The 27105-nt window shown below is 42.6% G+C and overlaps 1 protein-coding gene across 1 annotated transcript; it reads right to left on the bottom strand.

Moving 5' to 3' along the window:
* Positions 1 to 77: 77 nt before the first annotated feature.
* Positions 78 to 27105, bottom strand: LOC123992705 (endothelial cell-selective adhesion molecule-like). The gene is given in 8 exon segments (XM_046294140.1): positions 78 to 1131; positions 1134 to 1255; positions 1472 to 1601; positions 1698 to 1820; positions 14572 to 14727; positions 15073 to 15274; positions 18361 to 18506; positions 26773 to 27105. Coding segments are annotated over 8 exon segments (1686 nt in total). The 5' UTR covers positions 26819 to 27105; the 3' UTR covers positions 78 to 370.

The following is a 27105-nucleotide window of genomic DNA, read 5'->3' as shown; positions in this document are numbered from 1 at the left end:
TCTGATATTCCACTAATAGGCCTTAAAGAATATAGAATAGGCCTTGTTTTAACCTTAAAGAATCTGAGCATGGCAAATAAAAGCAAAAACATTTATTTAGCAAAAAATATTTGAAAACAGCTAAAAGAATAAAAACAAATCAATTAAGTCTTTGAACTTGTGCAGACTTGAATACAGGAGATTCCACAAGTGTCTTCTTCAGCATGAGCTCTTCTTTCTACTCCGAACATCATTTTGAACGATCACAATAAAAAAGTGTTTTTAATTCCAAGCAAATCCTTCTCTACTCTGTGCAATCTTCCTTTGAGGAAGTCTTTATCCATTTGCTTCAGTTTGTGTTCAGTAGTAACACGGGAGACCCTCCAGTGGGCTATACCAGTGATCCAGCCTGGCTCTGAGCGGGCACCATGACGGGCACAGCCCCCATACGGGCCAGGGTGGTGGAGCTGATGGGCGAGGTGAGAGGGCGTGGTACCTGGGGCTGGGCCCCCTTAGTCTTGTCGGGGTCTGTGACCATGTGGCCAGGTGGGGAATGAGGTGGGGCACCGTTAGAACTGGAGGATCTGCTGTGTCCATAGTGAGGCATGCTACTGATGCTGGGGGGTCGGCTGTGGTTGGAACTGGGGGGTTGGCTGTGCCTTTGTGGAGAGCTGCCACTGATGTGGTTCAAGCTTGGTGGTCTGCTGTGCCCATGTGGAGAGAGGGCGCCGATATTGTTAGAACTTGGGGGTCGACTGTGCCCCTGGGGGGAGGGGGCACCAATGTTGTTAGAACTATGGGGTCTGCTGTACCCATGTGGAGAGGTGACACCAACATGGTTAAAACTGGGTGGTTGACTGAACCCATGGGGAGGAGTGTCAACAATGATACTCGTGCTGAGGAGCCGGGTGTGGCCAGGGGGTGGAGTCCCACTGATGTGGTTAGAACTGGGGGGTCGACTGTGCCCTTGTGGATAGGTGGCATCAATGTTGTTAGCAACACAGAGGGGTCTGGTGTGCCTGGGTGGAAGTGTGCCACTGATGTACCCTGGGAGGCCCTGCAGGGGGTTGAGCTCTCCAGGCCGAAGGCGGTAGGCGTTGAGCACAGAGCCTGTGTCAGAGGCCGGTGCAGTGGGGTAGGGGAAGTTTTGAGCTGCTGGGGGTCTCCCGGATGGGGGCTCGTGGCTATGGATGACAGCGTGCCATTTTTGGAGATGATGTCTGAGCCTGTGCCACTCTTTGCCCAGGAAACACGCTTGGGTGCCTGGGCATCCTCCCTGTGATGGATAGACAGACAGACAGACAGCTAATGAGAAAACACCAACCAAGATCATATCACATGCTACACACATCCTCCAACCATCAACCTGCAGAAATTGAATTAGAACACCTGCATTGTCCATGGTAAAGTCCTAGTAGTTGTACAACCCGTGGTGTTTAACAACTGCACCTGATTTTCTGATAACACACACAAACACAGAAAAAAATCTCACTTGATATCATTGGCTATCTCCTCCTCTTCGTGGTCTCTCCTCCTCAGCATGAAGATGAGGAAGAGTATGATGGCTACCAGTCCCACGATGGACCCCAGAGTAGCAGCAGCAATCGCTCCAGAATTAGAGGCTGTGGAAGAGGACACACAGAGAGGCTTCAAACAGGAAACATCAGCAGTCTGTATGTACTAATATGAGAATGTGTGTGTTACTTTCCTACACGTACAGGTGAAGACCTCCAGGTTGATAGAGCAAGTGTCAGAACCGGCAGTGTTGCTAGCTCGGCACACATATTTCCCTGACATGCTCTTAGTGAGGTTACTCAACCTGAGGGTACCTTGCCTCTCATCTGAAAGAGAAAGACAGTGTTACACACTCTTGCCTCTACAGTACATGAATATGTTGATGATGTACAGTGCACAGAACGTTATACACCTTTCAAACACACTCTGTCTACAGTAATGTAGACAGTTACACTAGGTAACACAAGGGTAGCTACAGTATGTATACAAACATAATCAGACCACCCACTCTACCAAGTACAATACTCTCTTGGTTCCGAAGCTATAAGTATTGAGGGGTATCCTGGTCCGAGGGAGTCACATCCCACTGGGCACAGACGTCAATTCAATGTCTATTCCACATTGGATCAACATCATTTCACTGACATGACATGGAAACAATGTTGAGTCAACCAGTATGTGCCCAGTGGGATGGGCTGTTCTTTATACCAGTACATATCCTCTTTGATGACATCTCTCTTTTCTGTCCCGGGGATAAATAATGTTGTTATATGGAGAGACCTCACTAGCAAATGGTTAAACACCAGACAAAGAATCTCCACAATGATGAATCAGAACCTGTGGCTTTTCACAACTGGACTCAGTTAACATAATCCTAGTTGCTGTGGTCCACTTGTCATAGCTGGCATGGGGATGCTCTATTGTAAATATGTAACACTGGGGATACTAGAGAATAATAAACATATGTGGGGCAGGTCTTATCAAGCAAATCCTCTCAAAATCCGATTGGAAACGTCACAAGAGAATATTTATCAGATGTGTTTCCAAATCAAATCTAAATTGTATTTGCCACATGCGTCATAAAAAAAAACAGGTGAAGACTAACAGTGAAATGCTTTACTTACGGGCCCTTTCCAACAACGCAGAGAAAAACAGGTGAAGACTAACAGTGAAATGCTTTACTTACGGGCCCTTTCCAACAACGCAGAGAAAAACAGGTGAAGACTAACAGTGAAATGCTTTACTTACGGGCCCTTTCCAACAACGCAGAGAAAAACAGGTGAAGACTAACAGTGAAATGCTTTACTTACGGGCCCTTTCCAACAACGCAGAGAAAAAGGTGAAGACAGGTGAAGACTAACAGTGAAAAACAGGTGAAGACTAACTTTTTACTTACTTTCCAACAACGGGCCCTTTCCAACAACGCAGAGAAAAACAGGTGAAGACTAACAGTGAAATGCTTTACTTACGGGCCCTTTCCAACAACGCAGAGAAAAACAGGTGAAGACTAACAGTGAAATGCTTTACTTACGGGCCCTTTCCAACAACGCAGAGAAAAACAGGTGAAGACTAACAGTGAAATGCTTTACTTACGGGCCCTTTCCAACAACGCAGAGAAAAAACAGGTGAAGACTAACAGTGAAATGCTTTACTTACGGGCCCTTTCCAACAACGCAGAGAAAAACAGGTGAAGACTAACAGTGAAATGCTTTACTTACGGGCCCTTTCCAACAACGCAGAGAAAAACAGGTGAAGACTAACAGTGAAATGCTTTACTTACGGGCCCTTTCCAACAACGCAGAGAAAAAAGACAGGTGAAGACTAACAGTGAAAAAACAGGTGCTTTACTTACGGGCCCTTTCCAACAACGCAGAGAAAACAGGTGAAGACTAACAGTGAAATGCTTTACTTACGGGCCCTTTCCAACAAAATGCGCAGAGAAAAACAGGTGAAGACTAACAGTGAAATGCTTTACTTACGGGCCCTTTCCAACAACGCAGAGAAAAACAGGTGAAGACTAACAGTGAAATGCTTTACTTACGGGCCCTTTCCAACAACGCAGAGAAAAACAGGTGAAGACTAACAGTGAAATGCTTTACTTACGGGCCCTTTCCAACAACGCAGAGAAAAACAGGTGAAGACTAACAGTGAAATGCTTTACTTACGGGCCCTTTCCAACAACGCAGAGAAAAAGGTGAAGACTAACAGTGAAATGACTAACAACGTGTGAAATGCTTTACTTACGGGCCCTTTCCAACAACGCAGAGAAAAACAGGTGAAGACTAACAGTGAAATGCTTTACTTACGGGCCCTTTCCAACAACGCAGAGAAAAACAGGTGAAGACTAACAGTGAAATGCTTTACTTACGGGCCCTTTCCAACAACGCAGAGAAAAACAGGTGAAGACTAACAGTGAAATGCTTTACTTACGGGCCCTTTCCAACAACGCAGAGAAAAACAGGTGAAGACTAACAGTGAAATGCTTTACTTACGGGCCCTTTCCAACAACGCAGAGAAAAACAGGTGAAGACTAACAGTGAAATGCTTTACTTACGGGCCCTTTCCAACAATGCAGAGAGAAAAATATAAAAATTATAGAAAGATAATAACACAAGAAATAAATACACAACGATAATTACAGCACATTGCAAAAGTATTCATCCCCATTGGCTTTTTTCCTATTTTGTTGCATTGCAACCTGTAATTTAAATGGATTTTTATTTCATGTAATGGACATCCACAAAATAGTCCAAATTGGTGAAGTGAAAAAAATTACTTCTTTCAATATATTCGAAAACATTAAGCCACGGAAAAGTGGTGGGTGAATATGTATTCACCCCCTTTGCTATGAAGCCCCAAAATAAGATCTGGTGCAACCAATACCTTCAGAAGACACATATTTATTTATATAAAGTCCACCTGTGTGCAATCTAAGTGTCACATGATCTCAGTATACAGTGGGGAAAACAAGTATTTGATAACCTGCAAAATCGGCAGTGTTTCCTACTTACAAAGCATGTAGAGGTCTGTTATTTTTTATCATAGGTGCACTTCAACTGTGAGACGGAATCTAAAACAACAATCCAGAAAATCACATTATGATTTTGAAGTCATTAATTTGTATTTTATTGCATGACATTAGTATTTGATCACCTACCAACCAGTAAGAATTCCGGCTCTCACAGACCTGTTTGTTTTTCTTTAAGAAGCCCTCCTGTTCTCCACTCATTACCTGTATTAACTGCACCTGTTTGAACTCGTTACCTGTATAAAAGACACCTGTCCACACACTCAATCAAACAGACTCCAACCTCTCCACAATGGCCAAAACCAGAGAGCTGTGTAAGGACATCAGTGATAAAATTGTAGACCTGCAGAAGGCTAGGATGAGCTACAGGACAATAGGCAAGCAGCTTGGTGAGAAGGCAACAACTGTTGGTGCCATTATTAGAAAATGGAAGAAGTTCAAGATGACGGTCAATCACCTTCGGACTGGGGCTCCATGCAAGATCTCACCTCGTGGGGCATCAATGATCAATGAAGAAGGTTAGGGATCAGCCCAGAACTATATGGCAGGACCTGGTCAATGACCTGAAGAGAGCTGGGACCACAGTCTCAAAGAAAACCATTAGTAACACACTATGTCTTCATGGATTAAAATCCTGCAGCGCACACAAGGTCCCCCTGCTCAAGCCAGTGCATGTCCAGCCCCGTCTGAAGTTTGCCAATGACCATCTGGATGATCCAGAGGAGGAATGGGAGAAGGTCATGGGGTCTGATGAGACAAAAATAGAGCTTTTTGGACTAAACACCACTCGCCGTGTTTGGAGGTAGAAGAAGGATGAGTACAACCCCAAGAACACCATCCCAACCGTGAAGCATGGAGGTGGAATCATCATTCTTTGGGGATGCTTTTCTGCAAAGGGGACAGGACGACTGCACCATATTGAGGGGAGGATGGATGGGGCCATGTATTGCGAGATCTTGGCCAACAACCTGCTTCCCTCAGTAAGAGCACTGAAGATGGGTCGTGGCTGGGTCTTCCAGCATGACAACGAGCCGAAACACACAGCCAGGGCAACTAAGGAGTGGCTCTGTAAGAAGCATCTCATGGTCCTGGAGTGGCCTAGCCAGTCTCCAGACCTGACCCCAATAGAAAATCTTTGAAGGGAGCTGAAAGTCCGTATTGCCCAGCGACAGTCCCGAAACCTGAAGGATCTGGAGAAGGTCTGTATGGAGGAGTGGGCCAAAATCCCCGCTGCAGTGTGTGCAAACCTGGTCAAGAACTACAGGAAACGTATGATCGCTGTAATTGCAAACAAAGGTTTCTGTACCAAATATTAAGTTCTGCTTTTCTGATGTATCAAATACTTATGTCATGCAATAAAATGCTAATTAATTTCTCAACAATCATACAAATGTGATTTTTGTTTTAGATTCCATCTCTCACAGTTGAAGTGTACCCATGATAAAAATGACAGACCTCTACATACTTTGTAAGTAGGAAAACCTGCAAAATCGGCAGCATATCATATACTTGTTCTCCCCACTGTATATGCACCGGTTCCGAAAGGCCCCAGAGTCTGCAACACCACTAAGCAAGGGCCACCACCAAGCAAGCGGCACCATGAAGACTAAGGAGCTCTCCAAACAGTTCAGGGACAAAGTTGTAGAGAAGTACAGATCAGGGTTGGGTTATAAAAAATATCCAAAACTTTGAACATCTCACGGAGCACCATTAATTCCATAATAAAAAAATGGAAAGAATATGGCACCACAACAAGCCTGCCAAGAGAGGGCCGCCCACCAAAACTCACGGACCAGGCAAGGAGGGCATTAAATCAGAAAGGCAATAAAGATACCCAAGATAACCCTGGAGGAGCTGCAAAGCTCCTCAGCGGAGATTGGAGTATCTGTCCATAGGACCACTTTAAGCCATACACTACAGAGATGGGCTTTACGGAAGAGTGGCCAGAAAAAAAGCCATTGCTTAAAGAAAAAAATAAGCCAACACGTTTGGTGTTCGCCAAAAGGTATGTGAGAGACTCCCCAAACATATGTTTGTACAGAATGTACAGAATGTACTCTGGTCAGATGAGACTAAAATTGAGCTTTTTGGCCATCAAGGAAAACGCTATGTCTGGTGCAAACCAAACACCTCTCATCACCCCATGAACACCAACCCCACAGTGAAGCATGGTGGCAGCATCATGCTGTGGGGATGTTTTTCCATCAGCATTGACTGGGAAACTGGTCAGAATTTAAGAAATTATGAATGGCTCTAAATATAGGGGAATCCTTGAGGAAAACCTGTTTCAGTCTTCTAGAGATTTGAGACTGGGACAGAGGTTCACCTTCCAGCAGGACAATGACCCTAAGCATACTGCTAAAGCAACAATTGAGTGGTATAAGGGGAAACATTTAAATGTATTGCAATGGCCTAGTCAAAGCCTCAATCCAATTGAGAATCAGCACTCACAAACTTCTACAGATTCACAATCGAGAGCATCCTGGCGGGCTGTATCACCGCCTGGTACGGCAACTGCTCCTCCCTCAACCGTAAGGCTCTCCAGAGGGTAGTGAGGACTGCACAACGCATCACCGGGGGCAAACTACCTGCCCTCCAGGACACCTACACCACCCGATTTTACAGGAAGGCCATAAAGATCATCAAGGACATCAACCACCCGAACCACTGCCTGTTCACCCCGCTATCATCCAGAAGGCGAGGTCAGTACAGGTGCATCAAAGCTGGGACCGAGAGACTGAAAAACAGCTTCTATCTCAACGCCATCAGACTGTTAAACAGCCACCACTAACATTGAGTGGCTGCTGCCAACACACTGTCATTGACACTGACCCAACTCCAGCCACTTTAATAATGGTAATTGATGTAAATATATCACTAGCCACTTTAAACAATGCTACCTTATATAATGTTACTTACCCTACATTATTCATCTCATATGCATATGTATATACTGTACTCTACATCGACTGCATCCTTATGTAATACATGTATCACTAGCCACTTTAACTATGCCACTTTGTTTACTTTGTCTACACACTCATCTCATATGTATATACTGTACTCGATACCATCTACTGTATGCTGCTCTGTACCATCACTCATTCATATATCCTTATGTACATATTCCTTATCCCCTTACACTGTGTATAAGACAGTAGTTTTGGAATTGTTAGTTAGATTACTTATTGGTTATCACTGCATTGTCGGAACTAGAAGCACAAGCATTTCGCTACACTCGCATTAACATCTGCTAACCATGTGTATGTGACAAATAAAATTTGATTTGATTTGATTTATGACTTAAAGACTGTTGTACACCAGCGGAACCCATTCAACTTGAAGGAGCTGGAGCAGTTTTGCCTTGAATGGGCAAAAATCCCAGTGGCTAGATGTGCCAAGCTTATAGAGACATACCCCAGCTGTAATTGCTGCTAAAGGTGGCTCTACAAAGTATTGACTTTTGGGGGGTGAATGGTTATGCACGCTCAAGTTGTCAGTTTTCTACTCTTATTTCATGTTTGTTTTTTTTACAATAAAAAATATTTTGCATCTTCAAAGTGGTAGGCATGTTGTGTAAATCAAATGATACTAACCCCCCTCCCAAAAAATACATTGTAATTCCAGGTTGTAAGGCAACAAAATTGGAAAAATGCCAATGGGGGTGAATACTTTCGCAAGCCACTGTGCAGGGGTATGAGGTAATTGAGGCAGATATGTACATATAGGTAGGGTTTAAGGTTACTAGGCAACATGATCGATAATAAGCAGTAGCAGCAGAATATGTGATGAGTCAAAATAGTTAGTGCAAAGGGGGGGGGGGGTCATTGCTATTTGGTTAACTATTTAGTAGTCTTATGGCTTGGGGGTTGAAGCTGTTCGGTGTCCTGTTGGTTCCAGACTTGGTGCATCAGTACCGCTTGCTTTGCAGTAGCAGAGAGAACAGTCTATGACTTGGACAGCTGGAGCCTCCATCCATATATACCAATATAAAGAATCAAGAGGGAAAACAAATGGATATATCTTCATCAAATGTCCTGATGCATATCATAAATGGTTTATCAAAGCAACCCAGTAAGTCAACCAGCGCCGCTCAAGTAGAGAAGCTAAAGTTCACAATAGGATATCAGTATCTTTACTAATGACCAGACTAGAAAATCCTATAAATAAACTATTGCATACAATGTCCTCTGTCCTAAATTGTCATTGGGACAAACAGCTGTTTGTCCCTGTCCCAAAGTCTAGGAGTGAAATGCTGGCTGGGATTCTTGTTTGATAAACTCAGCATGCACCATCTGCTGTTCTCTCTGAGAGGGTGGGGGAAAATCATTACGCACGCAAAGCACACAGACTACACAACGGTGCTACTACTAACTTCAAACTGCCTTCATTTTGCTAGACCCCAGGAAGAGTAGCTGCTGCCAACCCTTACCTATTTATCCATAATAAACTATACAAATACCTACTTTCATTTCAGAATAAACAAAGCCTCTTGAGGAGATATCATTTGCGTCAATGAGGATTCAATACAACTATACTAAGTACATGGCCTGACAGTGATTTGTGTGCCAGACGGACGTGCCTGTAGGTGTGTTCAATAGGCACCTGCCATTAGTAACTCTGACAAGAGGAACCAGACAGAATTGCTACAGATTAACGACAGATCAGCTCATTCTTAAACTTGGCAGATTCTCAAAATTGCACTGCAATCAAGATCCAAAGACAGAGATTGGTGACATCAGATCACCTACAGGTCTATACCAAGAATGTATTGTACTGATAAAAATACACTGAAATCAAACTAGGAAATAACTACAGTAAAACTACAGTAGCAAGTAACTATCACCAACATTTCTACAGCCAAGATCTAAGAACGCAAGAACACAAACAAACTGGCAGTATTTATGCCAACTGTTAATTGTGCACCTTTTCATGTTTCATACATATTCAGAATCTTAGTGTACGTACAAGACAAAAAGCAAACACTTATTCTGGATTCAATCCAAACTCAATGATCTCAGCAAACGCAGCAGAGTGCACCTTGCAATCATAGTTTGATTGAATCATTGAATGTATATCATTCGATGCAATGGACCAGCTGTGTCTGTCTAGTGGGGGGCAGTTTTGTTTTACATGGGGTTGGGGTGACACCAGCAAGATTATAGAGAGCAATAGTAATGGCATCTTTTCGTAGGCACAAACTCAGTTAAGGCTCATTTGCCAAAGCCTATGGGGGGGGGGTGAATGTTTTCTTTTTCAGGGTTTTAGGAAAAATGCCGAAAATAAAGTTTGTGGTAAACACAGGCTTAGGATATCTTATACGGTTCGTTCTATGAGATAATCTTTGTCAGCTAACAGCACATTTGTGAATGTTGTAATCAAAACACAAACTTAAAGGCTTCATAATTTCTAAAAGTCATGTTAACTGGCTGATATTATCTCATAGATCAAAACATATAAACCTGTGTTAACCTCAGACCTTATTTTCACCAATTATCCCAAAACCCCATTCTTTCCCAATTCTTTTCCCATATAGGAATGGCTGAACAAACCAGAGGTAACTCACTTCCGTTTTTAGGACTACAAGCTGGCGAGCTCTAATATTATATAGGCTGTGGGGCTCTACAGTCTTCTGCATCCTAGAGTGGGTTGGGGGTGTATTTGTGAAACCCTTACCCATGAACCCTAGAACAAGCAAGGGCGAGGGGCAGGCTCTCCATTCTGTGGTCATGCAGGAGAGAAGAGTAACAGAGACAGTGACGGAGAGAAGAAGAGACATCAACCCCTAGCTCTTACAAGGGAGTTGTAAGGAGTTGATAGTTGCAAAAGTTTACAAGAAAGGAGTGATGAGACCGAGGTAGTAGAGAAGGAGAGACTGGGAACACAATAGAAACCCAGCATCTTAGATTGAAGCAAGAGACACATGCTGATTGATTGAGGGAAGCTTGCTATTTTAACAAACCAAAATAGCTCACGGTGTGTCAGAAATATTGTTGCCATTTTCACGGCGGAACGCAATACCTGGAGGTGACTTAAAAGGGATAGCTTTTGATTAATTAGTAAGTTGTAGGTGTGGCAAGGGCTTGACCACTCCATCGCTAATTTTAACATGCTCTACGGTATAAAATGTGGTCGATTCAAGGCATGAACAGACTTTGACATGTGTGTGTTGTCATTAATTCCAATTCAGTGGGAGGGCATGAATGTTCGTCCTAGTCCATTGTGATTGGTGGAGTATAGTGACCTAATAGTCCCTAATTGTAATAACACATGTATCTAGTTTATTTGCTAAATATGTTAGAAATGTATGTTTATTATAAGTAAGTATGGAATTATCTTACACAGCACTCTCGTAAGCGGAAAAGGCCTTATATAGGCTACAGTAGGGTAAATTGCATTGCATCATGTGCGAGCCATGCATGGATATGTCAATTGTTCTATAAGCATGATTACATTTGCAGTTACATTGATATAGCATTACGAAAGAGAATATTTTATATAAGCTTGGTTTTTAAATCAAATGAAATTAAACAAGCAGACTATTTGCTCCAATGCTTCTAGGTAGAATCGGGTCACATGGTCTCCTCTGTATCACGGAGGCGCTCCGCACTGCTAAAGCTAACTCTCTCTCCTCTGCGCTCATCCTTCTAGATCTATCGGCTGCCTTCGATACTGTGAACCATCAGATCCTCCTCTCCACCCTCTCCGAGTTGGGCATCTCCGGCGCGGCCCACGCTTGGATTGCGTCCTACCTGACAGGTCGCTCCTACCAGGTGGCGTGGCGAGAATCTGTCTCCTCACCACGCGCTCTCACCACTGGTGTCCCCCAGGGCTCTGTTCTTGGCCCGCTCCTATTCTCGCTATACACCAAGTCACTTGGCTCTGTCATAACCTCACATGGTCTCTCTTATCATTGCTATGCAGACGACACACAATTAATCTTCTCCTTTCCCCCTTCTGATGACCAGGTGGCGAATCGCATCTCTGCATGTCTGGCAGACATATCAGTGTGGATGACCGATCACCACCTCAAGCTGAACCTCGGCAAGACGGAGCTGCTCTTCCTCCCGGGGAAGGACTACCCGTTCCATGATCTCGCCATCACGGTTGACAACTCCATTGTGTCCTCCTCCCAGAGCGCCAAGAACCTTGGCGTGATCCTGGACAACACCCTGTCGTTCTCAACCAACATCAAGGCGGTGGCCCGTTCCTGTAGGTTCATGCTCTACAACATCCGCAGAGTACGACCCTGCCTCACACAGGAAGCGGCGCAGGTCCTAATCCAGGCACTTGTCATCTCCCGTCTGGATTACTGCAACTCGCTGTTGGCTGGGCTCCCTGCTTGTGCCATTAAACCCCTTCAACTCATCCAGAACGCCGCAGCCCGTCTGGTGTTCAACCTTCCCAAGTTCTCTCACGTCACCCCGCTCCTCCGTTCTCTCCACTGGCTTCCAGTTGAAGCTCGCATCCGCTACAAGACCATGGTGCTTGCCTACGGAGCTGTGAGGGGAACGGCACCTCAGTACCTCCAGGCTCTGATCAGGCCCTACACCCAAACAAGGGCACTGCGTTCATCCACCTCTGGCCTGCTCGCCTCCCTACCACTCAGGAAGTACAGCTCCCGCTCAGCCCAGTCAAAACTGTTCGCTGCCCTGGCCCCCCAATGGTGGAACAAACTCCCTCACGACGCCAGGACAGCGGAGTCAATCACCACCTTCCGGAGACACCTGAAACCCCACCTCTTTAAGGAATACCTAGGATAGGATAAGTAATCCCTCTCACCCCCCCTTAAGTTTTAGATGCACTATTGTAAAGTGACTGTTCCACTGGATGTCATAAGGTTAATGCACCAATTTGTAAGTCGCTCTGGATAAGAGCGTCTGCTAAATGACTTAAATGTAAATGTAAATGTGTCATAAATCACATCTCTTATTCCATTGGCATATGGGCAATTTAGGCTAGACAATGTGCCACCACTGACAAAGTTATTACCATAAAACAACTGAAAGTTGCCAAATTTGGCGAAAAGAATTAGCCGACTGCTGCTGCTGGACCAAAACAATCAAAATGAACATTTGCGTTTGATAATACCAACCCCTTACGCTTAGTCAAAAGTAGAGCCCTTTAGAATGCCAGTAGAGCACGGGGGTGGAGGCTCAATGTCACAGAGAGCATATGCCAGGTCAAAGAGAAAAATACAGAGGATCAGAGTGTTTTCAACTCCTAGAGATTATGCAGATTTGTCTGTGTGTGTTTGGTGGTGCATTCAAACCCATAGTCCTTGATATTGTGTCAATCAGACAGTGAAACAGATAGTGTATTAGATGGGTGATCTATAGAAGAAGCGAGGAGATCAGAGAAAGAGCTATTCCAATACTTGGGTCAATCAGTGTAAGCCTTATTATTGCTCAGAAACAGCTGGTGCTTTCACAATAATTGTTTCCACTGCATTTCCACAACTCTTCACAAAATAATACAATATAACAGGCATATGTGCAGTATCATATCAGAAATAAACCTCATTTAGATATTTTTCTCCCTCTGCAAGTCTGACATGAGCATGCAGTGTGTATGTGGTGACGTTTCCCAGTCTATAAAGAGGATTAAGTGATGCATGTTATGGCATTTCAAAGAAAACAAAAACTGACAGAAAAAAAAGAGAGAATCCGCAATCCCACCGCCAGGCACCAACACACCACACATTAGTCCTCAACATTTTCTGAACACATCTACCAGTAAAAACATGGAATAACAATATGCTGCTATGGCTGTGTTTACACAGGCCGCCCTATTCTGATTCAATTGGCCAAGGAGCTGATCTGATTGGTCAAAAGACCAATCAGTGGAAAAATATCAGAATTATAGGATGCCTGTGTAAACGCTGTCAGATCAATCTGAATCTCTGAAGGTATATATTTGTTATTCATTTGGAATATGTCAATGTTAATGTATATTTAGAAGCTAGTTATTACTTAAAGAGCATATCAATTTATCTATTTTAGTTCTCATTTTGACAATCTTAGTGACAGACAGGTCGACAGTTAGCCTAGTGGTTAGAGCGTTGGGTCAGTAACAAAAGGTTGCTGGATCAAATCCCAGAGCTGACAAGGTAAAAATCTGTCGTTCTGCCCCTGAGCATGTCAGTTAACCCACTGTTCCCCCGGGCACCGAAGACGTGGATGTCGATTATGGCATCCCCCCGCAACGTTCTGATTCAGAGGGGTTGGGTTAAATGCAGAAGACATATTTCAGTTGAATGCATTCAGATGTACAACTGACTAGGTTTCCTTACTACAATAACCCATATGGAGCTGCTGTGAAGAGTACAGTTTGCATTGGCTAAAAATATATTGCACCCATCCACAGTAGTGGCAGGTGTTTTCAGTGCTGGTTAGTTGTGGCTACTCTGCATTACATGGTTTAATGCTATACATTGGTGATTGATAGAGGTGAGCTATCCTTTGTGATCCTCAGCTCATACAGTACATACACTGAGTGTACAAAACATTAGGAACACCTGCTCTTTACATGACAGACTGACCAGGTGAAAACTACGATCCCTTATTGATGTCACTTGAGACAGATTAAGACATGGATTGTGTGTGTGCCATTCAGAGGGTGAATGGGCAAGACAAAATATTGAAGTGCCATTGAGCAGGATATGGTAGTAGGTGTCAGGCACACCGGTTCGAGTGTGTCAAGATCTGCAACGTTGCTGGGTTTTTTACATTCAAAAGTTTCCGGTGTGTAATGTACCACCTCCCAAAGCACATCCAGCCAACTTGACAACTGTGGGAACCATTGGAGTCAACATGGGCCAGCATCCCTGTGGAATGCTTTCAACACCTGGTAGAGTCCATGCACCAACAAATTGAGTCTGTTCTGAGAGCAAAAGGCAGTGCAATTCAATATTAGAAAGGTGTTTTCTAAACTCAATAAGAATTGAATCCATACTGATTGGGACTACTTAGTATTAGGATGAAACGTAACTGAGGCAGAGAGGTAATGTGATTGGCTAACATTATTGGTAAAGATAAGGGAGTACTCACTCTGCATGGGGGAAAAGAAGACCTCTGACATGGGGGCATTCTTGGTCCATTTGTAATGAGGGATGGGTTCGCCCGAACTGGATTTACAGCTTAGTGTCACATTGCCATTCAGCACAGATGACCCAGTCATCGTGCACACTGGAGGCGAGGGAGGGACTGAGAGCGAGAGAGAACAGATAGTTAGAAACAACAGAAGAGTTAAGAGAGAAACAAATGAAAGGATTTGGTCTACTACAATTGACCCCCTTTTGACCTCCTGAAGTATTGTATTAATCCATTTCAATTGAACAGGGTATTGTATTTAAGAATGGTGGTCACACTGCCCAAGGTAAAGGACATTTGCCAACACTATCCATCTGTTGAAGCTGTGGGAAAATATTATAGAGACAGCCCAGTGCATATGTACAAACTGTAAAGTTTACACTTTTGTGTTTCCATCTCTGAGGCCTGGCCCAAAAATCATTTTTGGAACGTGCCAGAATCTAGGCGTCCGGTCGGTACCTTTGACATTGAGGCGCATTTCTCCAGAGAGACCGGCGGCTCCAGGGATGATGACATTGCAGAGGTATCGTCCTGAGTCTGACTCCTGGGTGTTGTTGATGTAGATGGAGAGATTGGACGAGGGCATGGACAGGCTGAACCCAACACGCTTCCTGAACTCAGGACTACCTATCCCTGGCTCACCATTACTGTAGGAGATGACCTGCACGGACAGACAGACAGGGGAAATAGTTTACAATAGGGAACGCAATGGTAGATTGTGTTCCCTATTGCAATTCAGGAACCAAATGTACTGTCAGCAATTATTTACACGGATGAGTACTCGATTCCATAGAAGCCTTCTAGTAGCGCCAGCATACTGCATCTAAACCCTACATATAGCCTTTTTCGAGCCAGCATTTGTGTTGCTTGTCGAGGAGAGAGACTAGCATTTTTGCAACACGAGAGTTTGTTGTAATGAAAACCAATGCAAGTAACTACATAAATACCGGTTCTCTAGATATACAATACTGATATTGAGCTGAAATACGATCTTCGGTGTCATCTATAGACCGTCTACACAGCCACACAGATTAACCGTACAACAGAAGTCAATGTCCTTCATAAAGATAATCCTGATATGTATGTGCAGATGGAGTTAGAATTTTTAGACTGATTTTCTGTTAGAGATAAGCTCATAGGCCATGGCCAGTGAAACTACTGAGACTATCACTGAAGAAACATGCACACACACGTTTTCTAAACATACAGGACATACATGCAACAAGGCCACATTGTTAGTGCCATATTGTTACCACATATTTAGTCTGGATCTATAAAAGTAAGGAGCCATCAGGCTTGATGTTGAGAATAATCCTAATATAGTCTCACACAACTACATGTGTAGGCCATCATTGTAAACAAGACTTTGTTCTTAAAACTGACTTGCCTACTTAAATAATGGTTACATTTATTTTTAAATATAAATAAGCTAAACTAACCTCATCCCCAGGCTCAAATTTCTGGCACAGAGCCTGGTAACACTGTGCCACAGTGGGACTTGAAAGAGGTGTGGTTATTTAAATTGAGGTGGGAATGGGAGCGAGCCTGCTACAGCTGTATTAGATGGGACCAATCAAAATGTATGTTCTATCACATGTTATCTTTGGGAAGACCAATTGATTCCGATAAAGTTTATATGCGAAAACTATTTCGAAGATGCGTTTTTTCAGATTTTCCACTTTCTAAGATGCGTACGCACTTTGAATTCCCCAATGTAGGGGGGAGGTTCTAAGGGTTATGCTAGATTGGGATGCACTGAGGTGCTGTGAAACCAGACGGCTCGACAGAGAGAGCCGGCCGGTGGATGAGATTAGAGGCAAACTAACCAACTTTGAACTATTAATCTTCTTCATCATATATTTTTTCATTTTGTGTGAAAACTCAAATATTTAAGCACAAAAAAGGAAAAAAGATCTGACAGCTTTCAACTGTGTAGTCTCCAATCAGTGCATTGTTCCACGTTGAGCTGTTCAGATTTACATATTCTAGTGTGAAGAAGCTCCTTTTGTTGTCTGTAATGTGTATAAAAAAAAGTTGCTCTATGTACATACAATACCAGTAGAAAGTCTACACCCCTTAAACTCTTTTCACATTTTGTTGTCTTGAATTTAATCCCTTATTAGATTTTATTTTTTTCTAAAGATCTACACAACCTACTCCACATTTACATGAAAGAAAGTTATGGAACATTTCCCAAATGAAGAAAATGTTCTATAACTGCAATATCATAATTTAATAAGTCTCCACCCCACTAAGATCGTACTTTGTGGAAGCATCTTTGGCAGCCATTACAATTGCAAATTCAACTTTACACAAATCTTAGGGCAACATATATCCATCTTTTTTTCAAAATTGCTCAGGCACATTAAATTTGGTTGGAGAACATTGATAGACAGTGATATTCAAACCTTTTTAAGCTGATTTCAGTCAGGACTGAGACTAGACCACCCAAGAACACTCAACATCACTTGGAAAGCCATTCTGGTGTGTCTTTGGTATAAAAATGTGTGTTGTTGTCTCACTGAAAAACAGAATAGAATGGATGATTGAGTGGATTTTTGAACACAGGTTTCTTTCTTTTCACTTTGTCATACAGGCCAGTAATATTGTTGATCCCTTTGTATTTTCAAGTATAGTGGTGGTAGCACCCGGTTATGAGTATGCTTGTCACCCGCAGGGACTGGGGAGTTTGTTAGGATCAAAAGAAATATGAAAGGAGCAAAGCCCAGGTAAAAAGTTAGAGAAAAACCCACCTCAGTCTTCTGAAGACCCTTTGGATAGGTTTATTTTTCTGCGACACAATTCCATTAATGTTTTTTGAAAAGACACACCAGAATGGCTTTCCAAGAGGTGTTGACTGTTCCTGAGTCTCAGTCCTGACTTAAATCTGCTTTAAAAAAAACAGATATAAGGCTTACATATCACTGTCTATCCATGATCCCCAACCAAATGTACTGAGCCTGAGCAATTTTGACAAAAACAATGGATATATGTACAAAGACAAAGTACAAAGCTGGTAGAATCTTAATGAAAATGATTCACAGCTCTAGTGGCTGCCAAAGGTGCTTCCACCAAGTTTTAATTCAGGGGGTGGAGACTTATCCAATTATGATATGCAGCAAAATGTTTAAAAACAGTTAAAGGGGGTGTAGACTTATTATAGGCACTGTACATGCCATTAAGATTAATATTATTTTATTGGTCAACTGCACACAAGATCCTTTTAACCCAACCCCACCAAAAGACACACATACAGGTCTTGGAGAGGTGTAGGAGGTTGCCACACTGGGCACCTGTTGTTGTAGGGGGTTAAATGCCTTGCTCAATAGCAGGGAATGGCATCCAGCTCACATCGACAGATTTGTCCCGTCTAACGTGGGACCCTCTCTAACTGCTAGGCTACCTGCCGCATGGCTGAACAGCTAAAATGCCTGGCCAGATCTGGGATTACAAGAAGGGGATTGGATTACTGAGAATGGGAGGTTGGTCCGGTACTTCAGAGAATAAACTAAAACTGACCGATAACTGAGCAGAACTGCTCCCAGCCCTGAAATAATCAACCAGCTTCTTCAACAGTTCATAAACAGTTTCTTCAACACTAGTCTGTTCCTTTAGACCACACACCAACAAATCACCAATGAGAGGGACATAAAACCTCAGGGAAAAGTTCATCAGAAAAGATCCAGCAACAGTGTTTTCTGTGGAAACCATGCATGATGTCTGAGGAAGAGGAGATCCCTTACATACCTGCTTGGAGTCGTTGGCCATGAAGTTCCAGATGACGCTGTTCCTGCCAATATCAGATGTGGGGCTGTACCAGGCCTGTAGGACTACCATCTGACCCTTCACCACCTCCATCTCTCTCCTGGGCATCTCCACCCGCTGGGAGTCACCTTGACACAGCAAACACACAGACACAGTCACTAAAACTCACCTGACACAGCAACAACACACAGCTGGTTCCAATACACTCCATACCCCTAATCCTTTAGTATTGGTATATGTGAAGAATAGGTATAAGTAGGGCTGTTGCGGTGACCGTATTACTGCCACACTGCCGGTCACGAGTCATGGCAATTAGGCTTCTCCCAATCTCTGATGCTGCTGATGGTCATTAGTAGCCTACCAAACTTGCTAACCGCCTGGTACACAGCCCATGAAAACATGTTATGCAACATTTCAATAGCCTATGCAATTGCGTGAGTGATGGCCTCTACTAAAAAGAGGATCCCATCAGCTTTCTATAGGCCAAGCCTTCTATATTTCTTACTCACCTTTTTTTTTCAATACAGGTGCATGGTAAAGGTCCATTCTAAATCAAAACAAATTTTACACATATAGTGCATTTGAAAAGTACCCTTGCCTTTTTCCACATTTTGTTAAATTACATCAATCTACACACAAAATCCCACAATGGCAAAGCGAAAACAAGTTTTTAGAAATGTTTGCAAATGTGTGTGTGTGTGTGTGTGTATATATATATAAACTACCTTATTTACATAAGTATTCAGACCCTTCGCTATGAGACTCAAAATTGAGCTCAGGTGCATCCTGTTTCCATTGATCATCCTTGAGATGTTTCTGTAATTTGATTGGAGTCCACCTGTGGTAAATTCAATTGATTGGACATGATTTGGAAAGGCACACAGCTGTCTACATAAGGTCCCACAGTTGACAATGCATGTCAGAGCAAAAACCAAGCCATGAGGTCGAAGGAATTGTCCGAAGAGCTCCGAGACAGGATTGTGTTAAGGCACAGGTCTGGGGAAGGGTACCAAAAAATGTTGACAGCATTAAACAACACAGTGGCCTCCATCATTCTTAAATGGAAGAAGTTTGGAACCACCAATACTCTTCCTAGAGCTGGCCTCCCGACCAAACTGAGCTATCAAGGGAGAAGGGGCTTGGTCAGCGAAGTGAGAAGTGACCAAGAACCTGATGTTTACTCTAACAGACCTCCAGAGTTCCCCTGTGGAGATGGGATAACCTTCCAGGAGGACAACCATCTCGCAGCAGTCCACCTATCAGGCTTTTATGGCAGAATGGCCAGACGGAAGCCACTCCTCAGAAAAAAGGCACATGGCAGCCCACTCGGAGTTTGCCAAAAGGCACCTAAAGACACTCATCAGACCATGAGAAACATGATTCTCTGGTCTGATGAAACCAAGATTTAAACTCTTTGGCCTGAATGCCAAGCATCACGTCTAGAGGAAACCGAGCACCATCCTTACGGTGAAGCATTTTTCAGTGGCAGGGACTGGGAGACTTGTCAGGATCTAAGTGAAAATGAACGGAACAAAATTCAGAGAGATTCTTGATGAAACCTTGCCCCAGAGCGCTCAGGACCTCAGACTGGGGCGAAGGTTCACCTTCCACCAGGAGAACGACCCTAAACTCACAGCCAAGACAATCCAGGAGTGGCTTCGGGACAAGTCTCTGAATGTCCTTGAGTGGCCCTTCCAAAGCCCGGACTTGATCCTGATCTAACATCTCTGGAGAGACCTGAAAATAGCTGTACAGCGACGTTCCCCATCCAACTTGACAGAGCTTGAGAGAATGGGAGAAACACTCCAAATACAGGTGTGCTAAGCTTGTAGTGTCATACCCAAGAAGACTCCAGGCTGTAATCGCTGCCAAAGGTGCTTCAACAAAGGACTGAGTAAAGTGTCTAAATTCTTATGTACAGTTGAAGTCGGAAGTTTACATACAACTTAGCTAAATATATTTAAACTGTTTTTCACAATTCCTGACATTTAATCTGAGTAAACACTCTCTGTCTTAGGTCAGCTAGGATCACCACTTTAATTTAATGTGAAATGTCAGAATAATAGTAGAGAGAATGATTTATTTCAGCATTTATTTATTTCATCCCAGTGGGTCCCAGAAGTTTACATGCACTCAATTAGTGTTTGGTAGCATTGCTTAACTTGGGTCAAACATTTTGGGTAACCTTCCACAAGCTTCCCACAATAAATTGTGTGAATTGTGGCCCATTCCTCCTGACAGAGCTGGTGTAACGGAGTCATGTTTGTTGGCCTCCTTGCTGGCACACACTTTTTCAGTTCTGCCCACAAATCTTCTATAGGATTGAGGTCAGGGCTTTGTGATGGCCACTCCAATACCTTGACTTTGTTGTCCTTAAACCATTTTGCCACAACTTTAGAAGTATGCTTGGGGTCATTGTCCATTTGGAAGACCCATTTGCGAACAAGCTTTAACTTCCTGACTGATGTCTTGAGATGTTGCATCAATATATCCACATCATTTACCTCCCTCATGATGCCATCTATTTTGTTATGTGTACCAGTCCATCTTGCTGCAAAGCACCCCCACAACATGATGCTGCCACCCCCGTGCTTCACGGTTGGGATGGTGTTCTTTGGCTTGCAAGCCTCCCCCTTTTTCCTCCAAACATAACGATGGCCATTGTGGCCAAACAGTTCAATTTCTGTTTCATCAGACCAGAGGACATTTCTCCAAAAAGTACGGTCTTTGGCCCCATGTGCAGTTGTAAACCGTAGTCTGGCTTTTTTTAATGGCGGTTTTGGAGCAGTGGCTTCTTCCTTGCCAAGCGGCCTTTCAGGTTATGTCGATATAGGACTCGTTTTACTGTGGATATAGATACTTTTGTATCAGTTTCCTCCAGCATCTTCACAAGGTCCTTTGCTGTTGTTCTGTGATTGATTTGCACTTTTCGCACCATAGTACATTCATCTCTAGGAGACAGAACACATCTCCTTCCTCAGCGGTATGACAGCTGTGTGGTCCCATGGTGTTGATACTTGCGTACTATTGTTTGTACACATGAATGTGGTACATTCAGGCGTTTGGAAATTCCTCCCATGGACGAACCAGACTTGGAGATCTAAAAAAATAAGATTAAAAAAAAAAAACATTGAGGTCTTGGCTGATTTATTTTGATTTTCCCATGATGTCAAGCAAAGAGGCACTGAGTTTGAAGGTAGGCCTTGAAATACATCAACAGGTACACCTCCAATTGACTCAAATTATGTCTATTAGCCTATCAGACTTCTAAAGCCATGACATAATTTTCTGGAATTTTCCAAGCTGTTTAAAGGCACAGTGTATGTTGTCGTGGAAATTTCCTGTATTATCAAATCATGAGAGCAAACAACACAAGTCAGAGTTATCATAAAGTCCATATTTAATTATATGAGCTCCATCACAACCCTGTGACTCTCAGATCAATTCAGTGTCTATAAATGAATTCTCTGAGTGTCAACATAATGGCAACTGAGATCCTTTATAGCAAAGATCCACCCCCCTAGTCAACATGACAAATAACAGATCTTAAGAACATTACACAAAGAAAGATTTTACTTGAGAGGAGTATCCCATCGCCAGACAGTATTTAGCTATAAATTATCATTCAGTTTGGTCTCCTAAACGAAGAAGCTCTTATCTCATTCTTGGTACAAAACAGTAACAAGACATTACCTCATCCAATGGTATATATATATATATATATATATATATATCTTGTCATTTTAGACACTCCCTCCTGGAGAAGATCACAGAGATACAGTGACTGGCACACAGACATTGTGGAGCAACCTATCTGGCTCCCCATTTATCACACCATCCCTTCACATGGTTTAGGAATAGTTTACAGACACATTCACAGAGAGGACTAACCTTTCCCCTCTCTGGGGCCCAATGTAACTTAGCCCTAGCAGGAAAGGGATAACTGCAAACTGCAAACAGTATTATCCAAAAGAATACATTCCAATGACAAATATCTCACATAAGCATGCAATAAAATGAATAAAACATCTTATTTATAAATGTTACCTCAAGAATCCTGATTCTGCCATGACAATGTAAAATTTCTGACCCAATGGAATTGTGATAGTGAATTATAAGTGAAATAATCTGTCTGCAAACAATTGTTGGAAAAATTACTTGTGTCATGCACAAAGTAGATGTCCTAACTGACTTGCCAAAACTATAGTTTGTTATTAACAATACATTTGTGGAGTGGTTCAAAAACAAGTTATTGACTCCAACCTAAGTGTATGTAAACTTCCGATTTCAACTGTAAATGTGTTATTTCAGTTTTTTGTTGTAATAAATTTGCCAACATTTCTAAAAACCTGTTTTTGGATTGTCATTATGGGATATTGTGTGGAGATTGATGAGGGCAAAAAAACTTTATTTCATTTTAGAATAACTCTAACGTAACAAAATGTGAAAGAAGTCAAGGGGTCTGAATACTTTCCAAATGCACTGTATATTATTTAGGATACGTAAAGACCAGATTAAATCAAGAATAGTCTGATGGGTAACAATACTAGCCTATCACTTAATTAATGAATTCTAATTATCACTTGTGAATGATGCCCAGCATCAGAACAATGCCTATTTTTGCAACTAAAGTGGCCAAATAACTTCTTAAAATAAAGCACATAAATCCACTATACAAGGGGTGGATACAAGAGCCTAACTTGCATACAGTGGCTTGCGAAAGTATTCAGCCCCTTTGGCATTTTTCCTATTTTGTTGTCTGGAATTAAAATGTTTTTTGGGGGGTTAGTATAATTTGATTTACACAACATGCCTACCACTTTGAAGATGCTAAATATTGTTTATTGTGAAACAAACAAGAAATAAGACAAAAAATGTTAACATTGAGCGTGAGTAACTATTCACCCCCGATCAATACTTTGTAGAGTCACCTTTTGCAGCAATTACGGTCGCAAGTCGCTTGGGGTATGTCTCTATAAGTGTTACGAATCCCCTTTGGCCAGACAGTCTAGGGGGATGTTAATGAGACCCGTAACATAACTCATGCAATTTATAATAGTGACAAAGTAAAAGTGAGAATGAAGTAACCACGACAACTGAAATCTACCGTCAAACTCCAGGTTTATTGTAAAACACACAGTAATGGGGGGAGCAGGAAAAGGGGCTGAGCTGGACCCAAGGAAAGAAATAATAAGTATTCAAAAACACCCCTAAGCTAGACTAGCCTATTTCAACACCAGCTAACTAACTAACCAAAAATACAGTGGGTGGTCTGCACAGTTCTAACTAGTGTATTTAACAAAGTCTACCTACGGGTAGTGTATGCCCACGGGCGACTTGTCTTGGTTCCCCCTTTTCCCACCAGAAAACAAACACCATAACCAAAAACAATACTCACAGGTGAGGACAAAGTGATATGGAGGTGCTCAAACAAAAGATAGCTCAATACATAAAGAGAGTGCAAAGAGAGTGCAACAGAGAGATCTACAGACATGGCATTTACAGAGAGATTGAGCTTCTCGAGGTGATGAGAGGTGTTGGGTTTGCGCCATACATAGCGTTTTTCTTGATGGCCTAAAAGCTCAATTTTAGTCTCATCTGACCAGAGTACATTCTTTCATATGTTTTGGGAGTCACCCACATGCCATTTTGCGAACAAGCGATGGCTTTTTTCTTGCCACTCTTCTGTACAGCCCAGCTCTGTGGAGTATACGGCTTAAATTGGTCCTATGGACAGATACACCAATCTCTGCTGTGGAGTTTTTCAGCTCCTTCAGGGTTATCTTTGGTCTCCTTGTTGTCTCTCTGATTAATGCCCTCCTTGCCTGGTCTGTGATTTTTGGTGGGCGCCCCTTTTGGTTACAGGTTGTAATGCAACAAAATAGGAAAAACACCAAGGGGGTGAATACTTTTGCAAGGTGCTGTACATAAGCAGCGAGTGAGTCAAGTTTGGGGAAGATAATTTTCATCATAACAAAGCATCTTTATAATAAAAGCATTACATGCATATTCACATTTGCTGTCACTTTTGATAATGGTGTTTTCCACTAATGGAACATTCGCGAATATAGCCTACTGCCATGTGCACATTGCTGTGCTTATAATGTGAAGAAATAGCCTAATAGTTTATCAACATTTTAAGCTAAACGTTCTGATCTGTTGCATCAGCCACATTGCATAAAAAGTTATTTTTTGATGCTAGTGGGTGTATTCATTTGGGATCTATCGCATCCCACAACTGTCCCAGACTATTTTTGGAGTATTTATTTTTCGTACAGAATAGGTTGACTTTTGTACTACGGGGGACTGTCGATTGACATAGGCTAGTGCTTTTGCTGTTCGTTAGGCCTACTCATCTTGTTGGCTGACGAAAAGTAAATATATTCCATATGTACCTCGGAATTGGATAAGGACTCACGCAGTTACGTCCCCAATGTGTCTGTCTTCACCTGTAGCCTGTGAGAAAGACCCGATCACATAATGGAGAGTCATGTGAGTGAGAGATGCCTCGGAACACGCAGCACCGAGGGAGAAGGGTACAATGCAGCATTCCGGGCCAAGGGTACGACGGCCACAAAAGGAATGGATGTTTTAGGGGTACATTACGGCCACAAAGGGGATGCTGCAGTGAAATTGGAGGCATTGCCAAGTGCTTGTCAAATTGTTAATGATAGGCTGGTGTGTACAGCATAGCCCTAGGTAAAGGAGATTTAGTTGTGAAGCTTCCGCCATATTGCTTCCACAGATCTGCCAACATTGAACTGTCTTAAGCAGTGAATTGCAGTCAACGAAACTCTTCCAATCTTGTCAGTTCAGTTAAATATTCAAGTATGACATCACTTGTCATTAGGGCTGTGACGGTCATGGAATTGTGGATGACGGTTATTGGTCAGCCAAATAACCAGTCACCAAAATAACCATTAACATTTACATTTAAGTCATTTAGCAGACGCTCTTATCCAGAGCGACTTATTAAGATGCACATTTTCTCCTCTCCTCCGCTCCTGACTGCTGATGCTACTGTTGTAGGGAGGGGGGGGGGTCGCCTAGATCACGGATGACTCGTTTGCTACAACACCATGCTTGTTTTCAGCAAGGAGCAACAAAGTTTCACCATATTGTAGAGTCCATGTTATAGCAGAAATGGACTCATCCACACAAATGCCTGGCTGTCCCGTCTCCGGTCAGCTGTTCGTTCCACAATAAAAAACTATTTTACTTTCATTCTGGTCTTCATCCATAACCGTTGGTGACACAGTAATTATGCCAGCCCTACTTGTCACAGGGTGCTTCACATAAATGACCGAGCCTTGAAGCCAATGAAAGTCAACCTACAGTAAGAGGTCAGGAGCAAAAATCACATTTAGGTCTTCCTTAACATCATCTTGATATCTGTATAGCCCTCTCTTGCAATCTGTTTTTATTCAGCTATCATAATTCAACACTGCTACTGGTAATCCCCCTAACACTACAAATACTGGCCAGACGTAAACCTACAAAGCCCAGATGAGATTAATTGAAGGGGAAGACTGAGCACATTAAACATAAAAAAATAAGATCAAAAGCAGAATAAATACAGTGCCTTGATTAATAGTGGATAAAATTCTGTCATCCCCCACAGCTGTTTGAGAGGGCTTTTACGTAATCTGGGCAACATTCAGCTGGACTCGGGTCCACAGAGACCAAAATGGAGGTCACAGATCTCACAAATCAATAATTTACCCATGGTTACCAAGTTCTGTTTGTTCCTATGTGTGGTCAGACAACCCTGAATTGTTTGCTGTAAACTTGAACTGTAACATAGTTATATTGATGATATAGCCTACAGGACCTCAAAAAAATTACACTTTTCAGATAAAAAATAAATAAAATACATTCATAAGCTTACCTCAAACATTTGAACCATTTGGGATATCAAAAAATAAGATAGTCAAACATTTGTGTTGATTGAAATTTCTAAAGAGACATACGCTAATGTCAAGCATTAGAAATATCTGGATATGCATAAAATAATCAAGCATTTAGTTGATTGAACTGTTGGAGAACTGCTCACTAGATCCCATTTAACAACCAGGTCTAGCCCATATCTCCTACTAGAAAATATCAAGACTATATGCCAATAAATAACTTGTATAACTACACTCAGGATAATCATAAAGACATAAGGCAGAGCAATAAAACCTAAAGTATCATCCAAAGCATTCAAAAGAGGTAGAGGAAGAGCAGATGATCAAATAAAAGTGGAGAGGAGAAGTAGAGGAGCATGGAGAGTTGGAATGAGAAAGATTGGATGATGAGAATTGAATGAATGGAATGAGAGTGAAATGAGAGATAAGAGAAGGAGAAAAAGAGGAGAGATTGAACTAGACTATGGTGGTGGGCAGGCTCACTCACAGGGTGCTGGCCAGTCCCCTGAGATGGTCAGCTGAAGATGGATCATCTGATCCCAGCAATCTGAGTCCTCCCGATCCGCCAGCTTGGAGCTAGGTCCCACACACACACACAGAATAACCCCCTCCACACACGGACAGACAACCCCCTCAGCGTGACGTGAGGAGGGTCTCAAATCCCTAGTCCACAAAAACAATAACCCTATAGGAAGAGGGTCTTAACCCCCAGTCCCCATAACCGCAAACACACGTTCAGCAAGAGGGACAAGTTCGCACACACACGTACGTACATCTAGCTAGGCTAGGGGCTGCTCAACAGCTACAGTGTGACTGCACC

Source organism: Oncorhynchus gorbuscha, linkage group LG13 (assembly GCF_021184085.1).
Source record: "Oncorhynchus gorbuscha isolate QuinsamMale2020 ecotype Even-year linkage group LG13, OgorEven_v1.0, whole genome shotgun sequence".
Taxonomy (NCBI): Eukaryota; Metazoa; Chordata; class Actinopteri; order Salmoniformes; family Salmonidae; genus Oncorhynchus; species Oncorhynchus gorbuscha.
The sequence above is the reverse complement of the archived record's forward strand: the minus strand, read 5'-3'. Positions and strand labels throughout refer to the sequence as shown.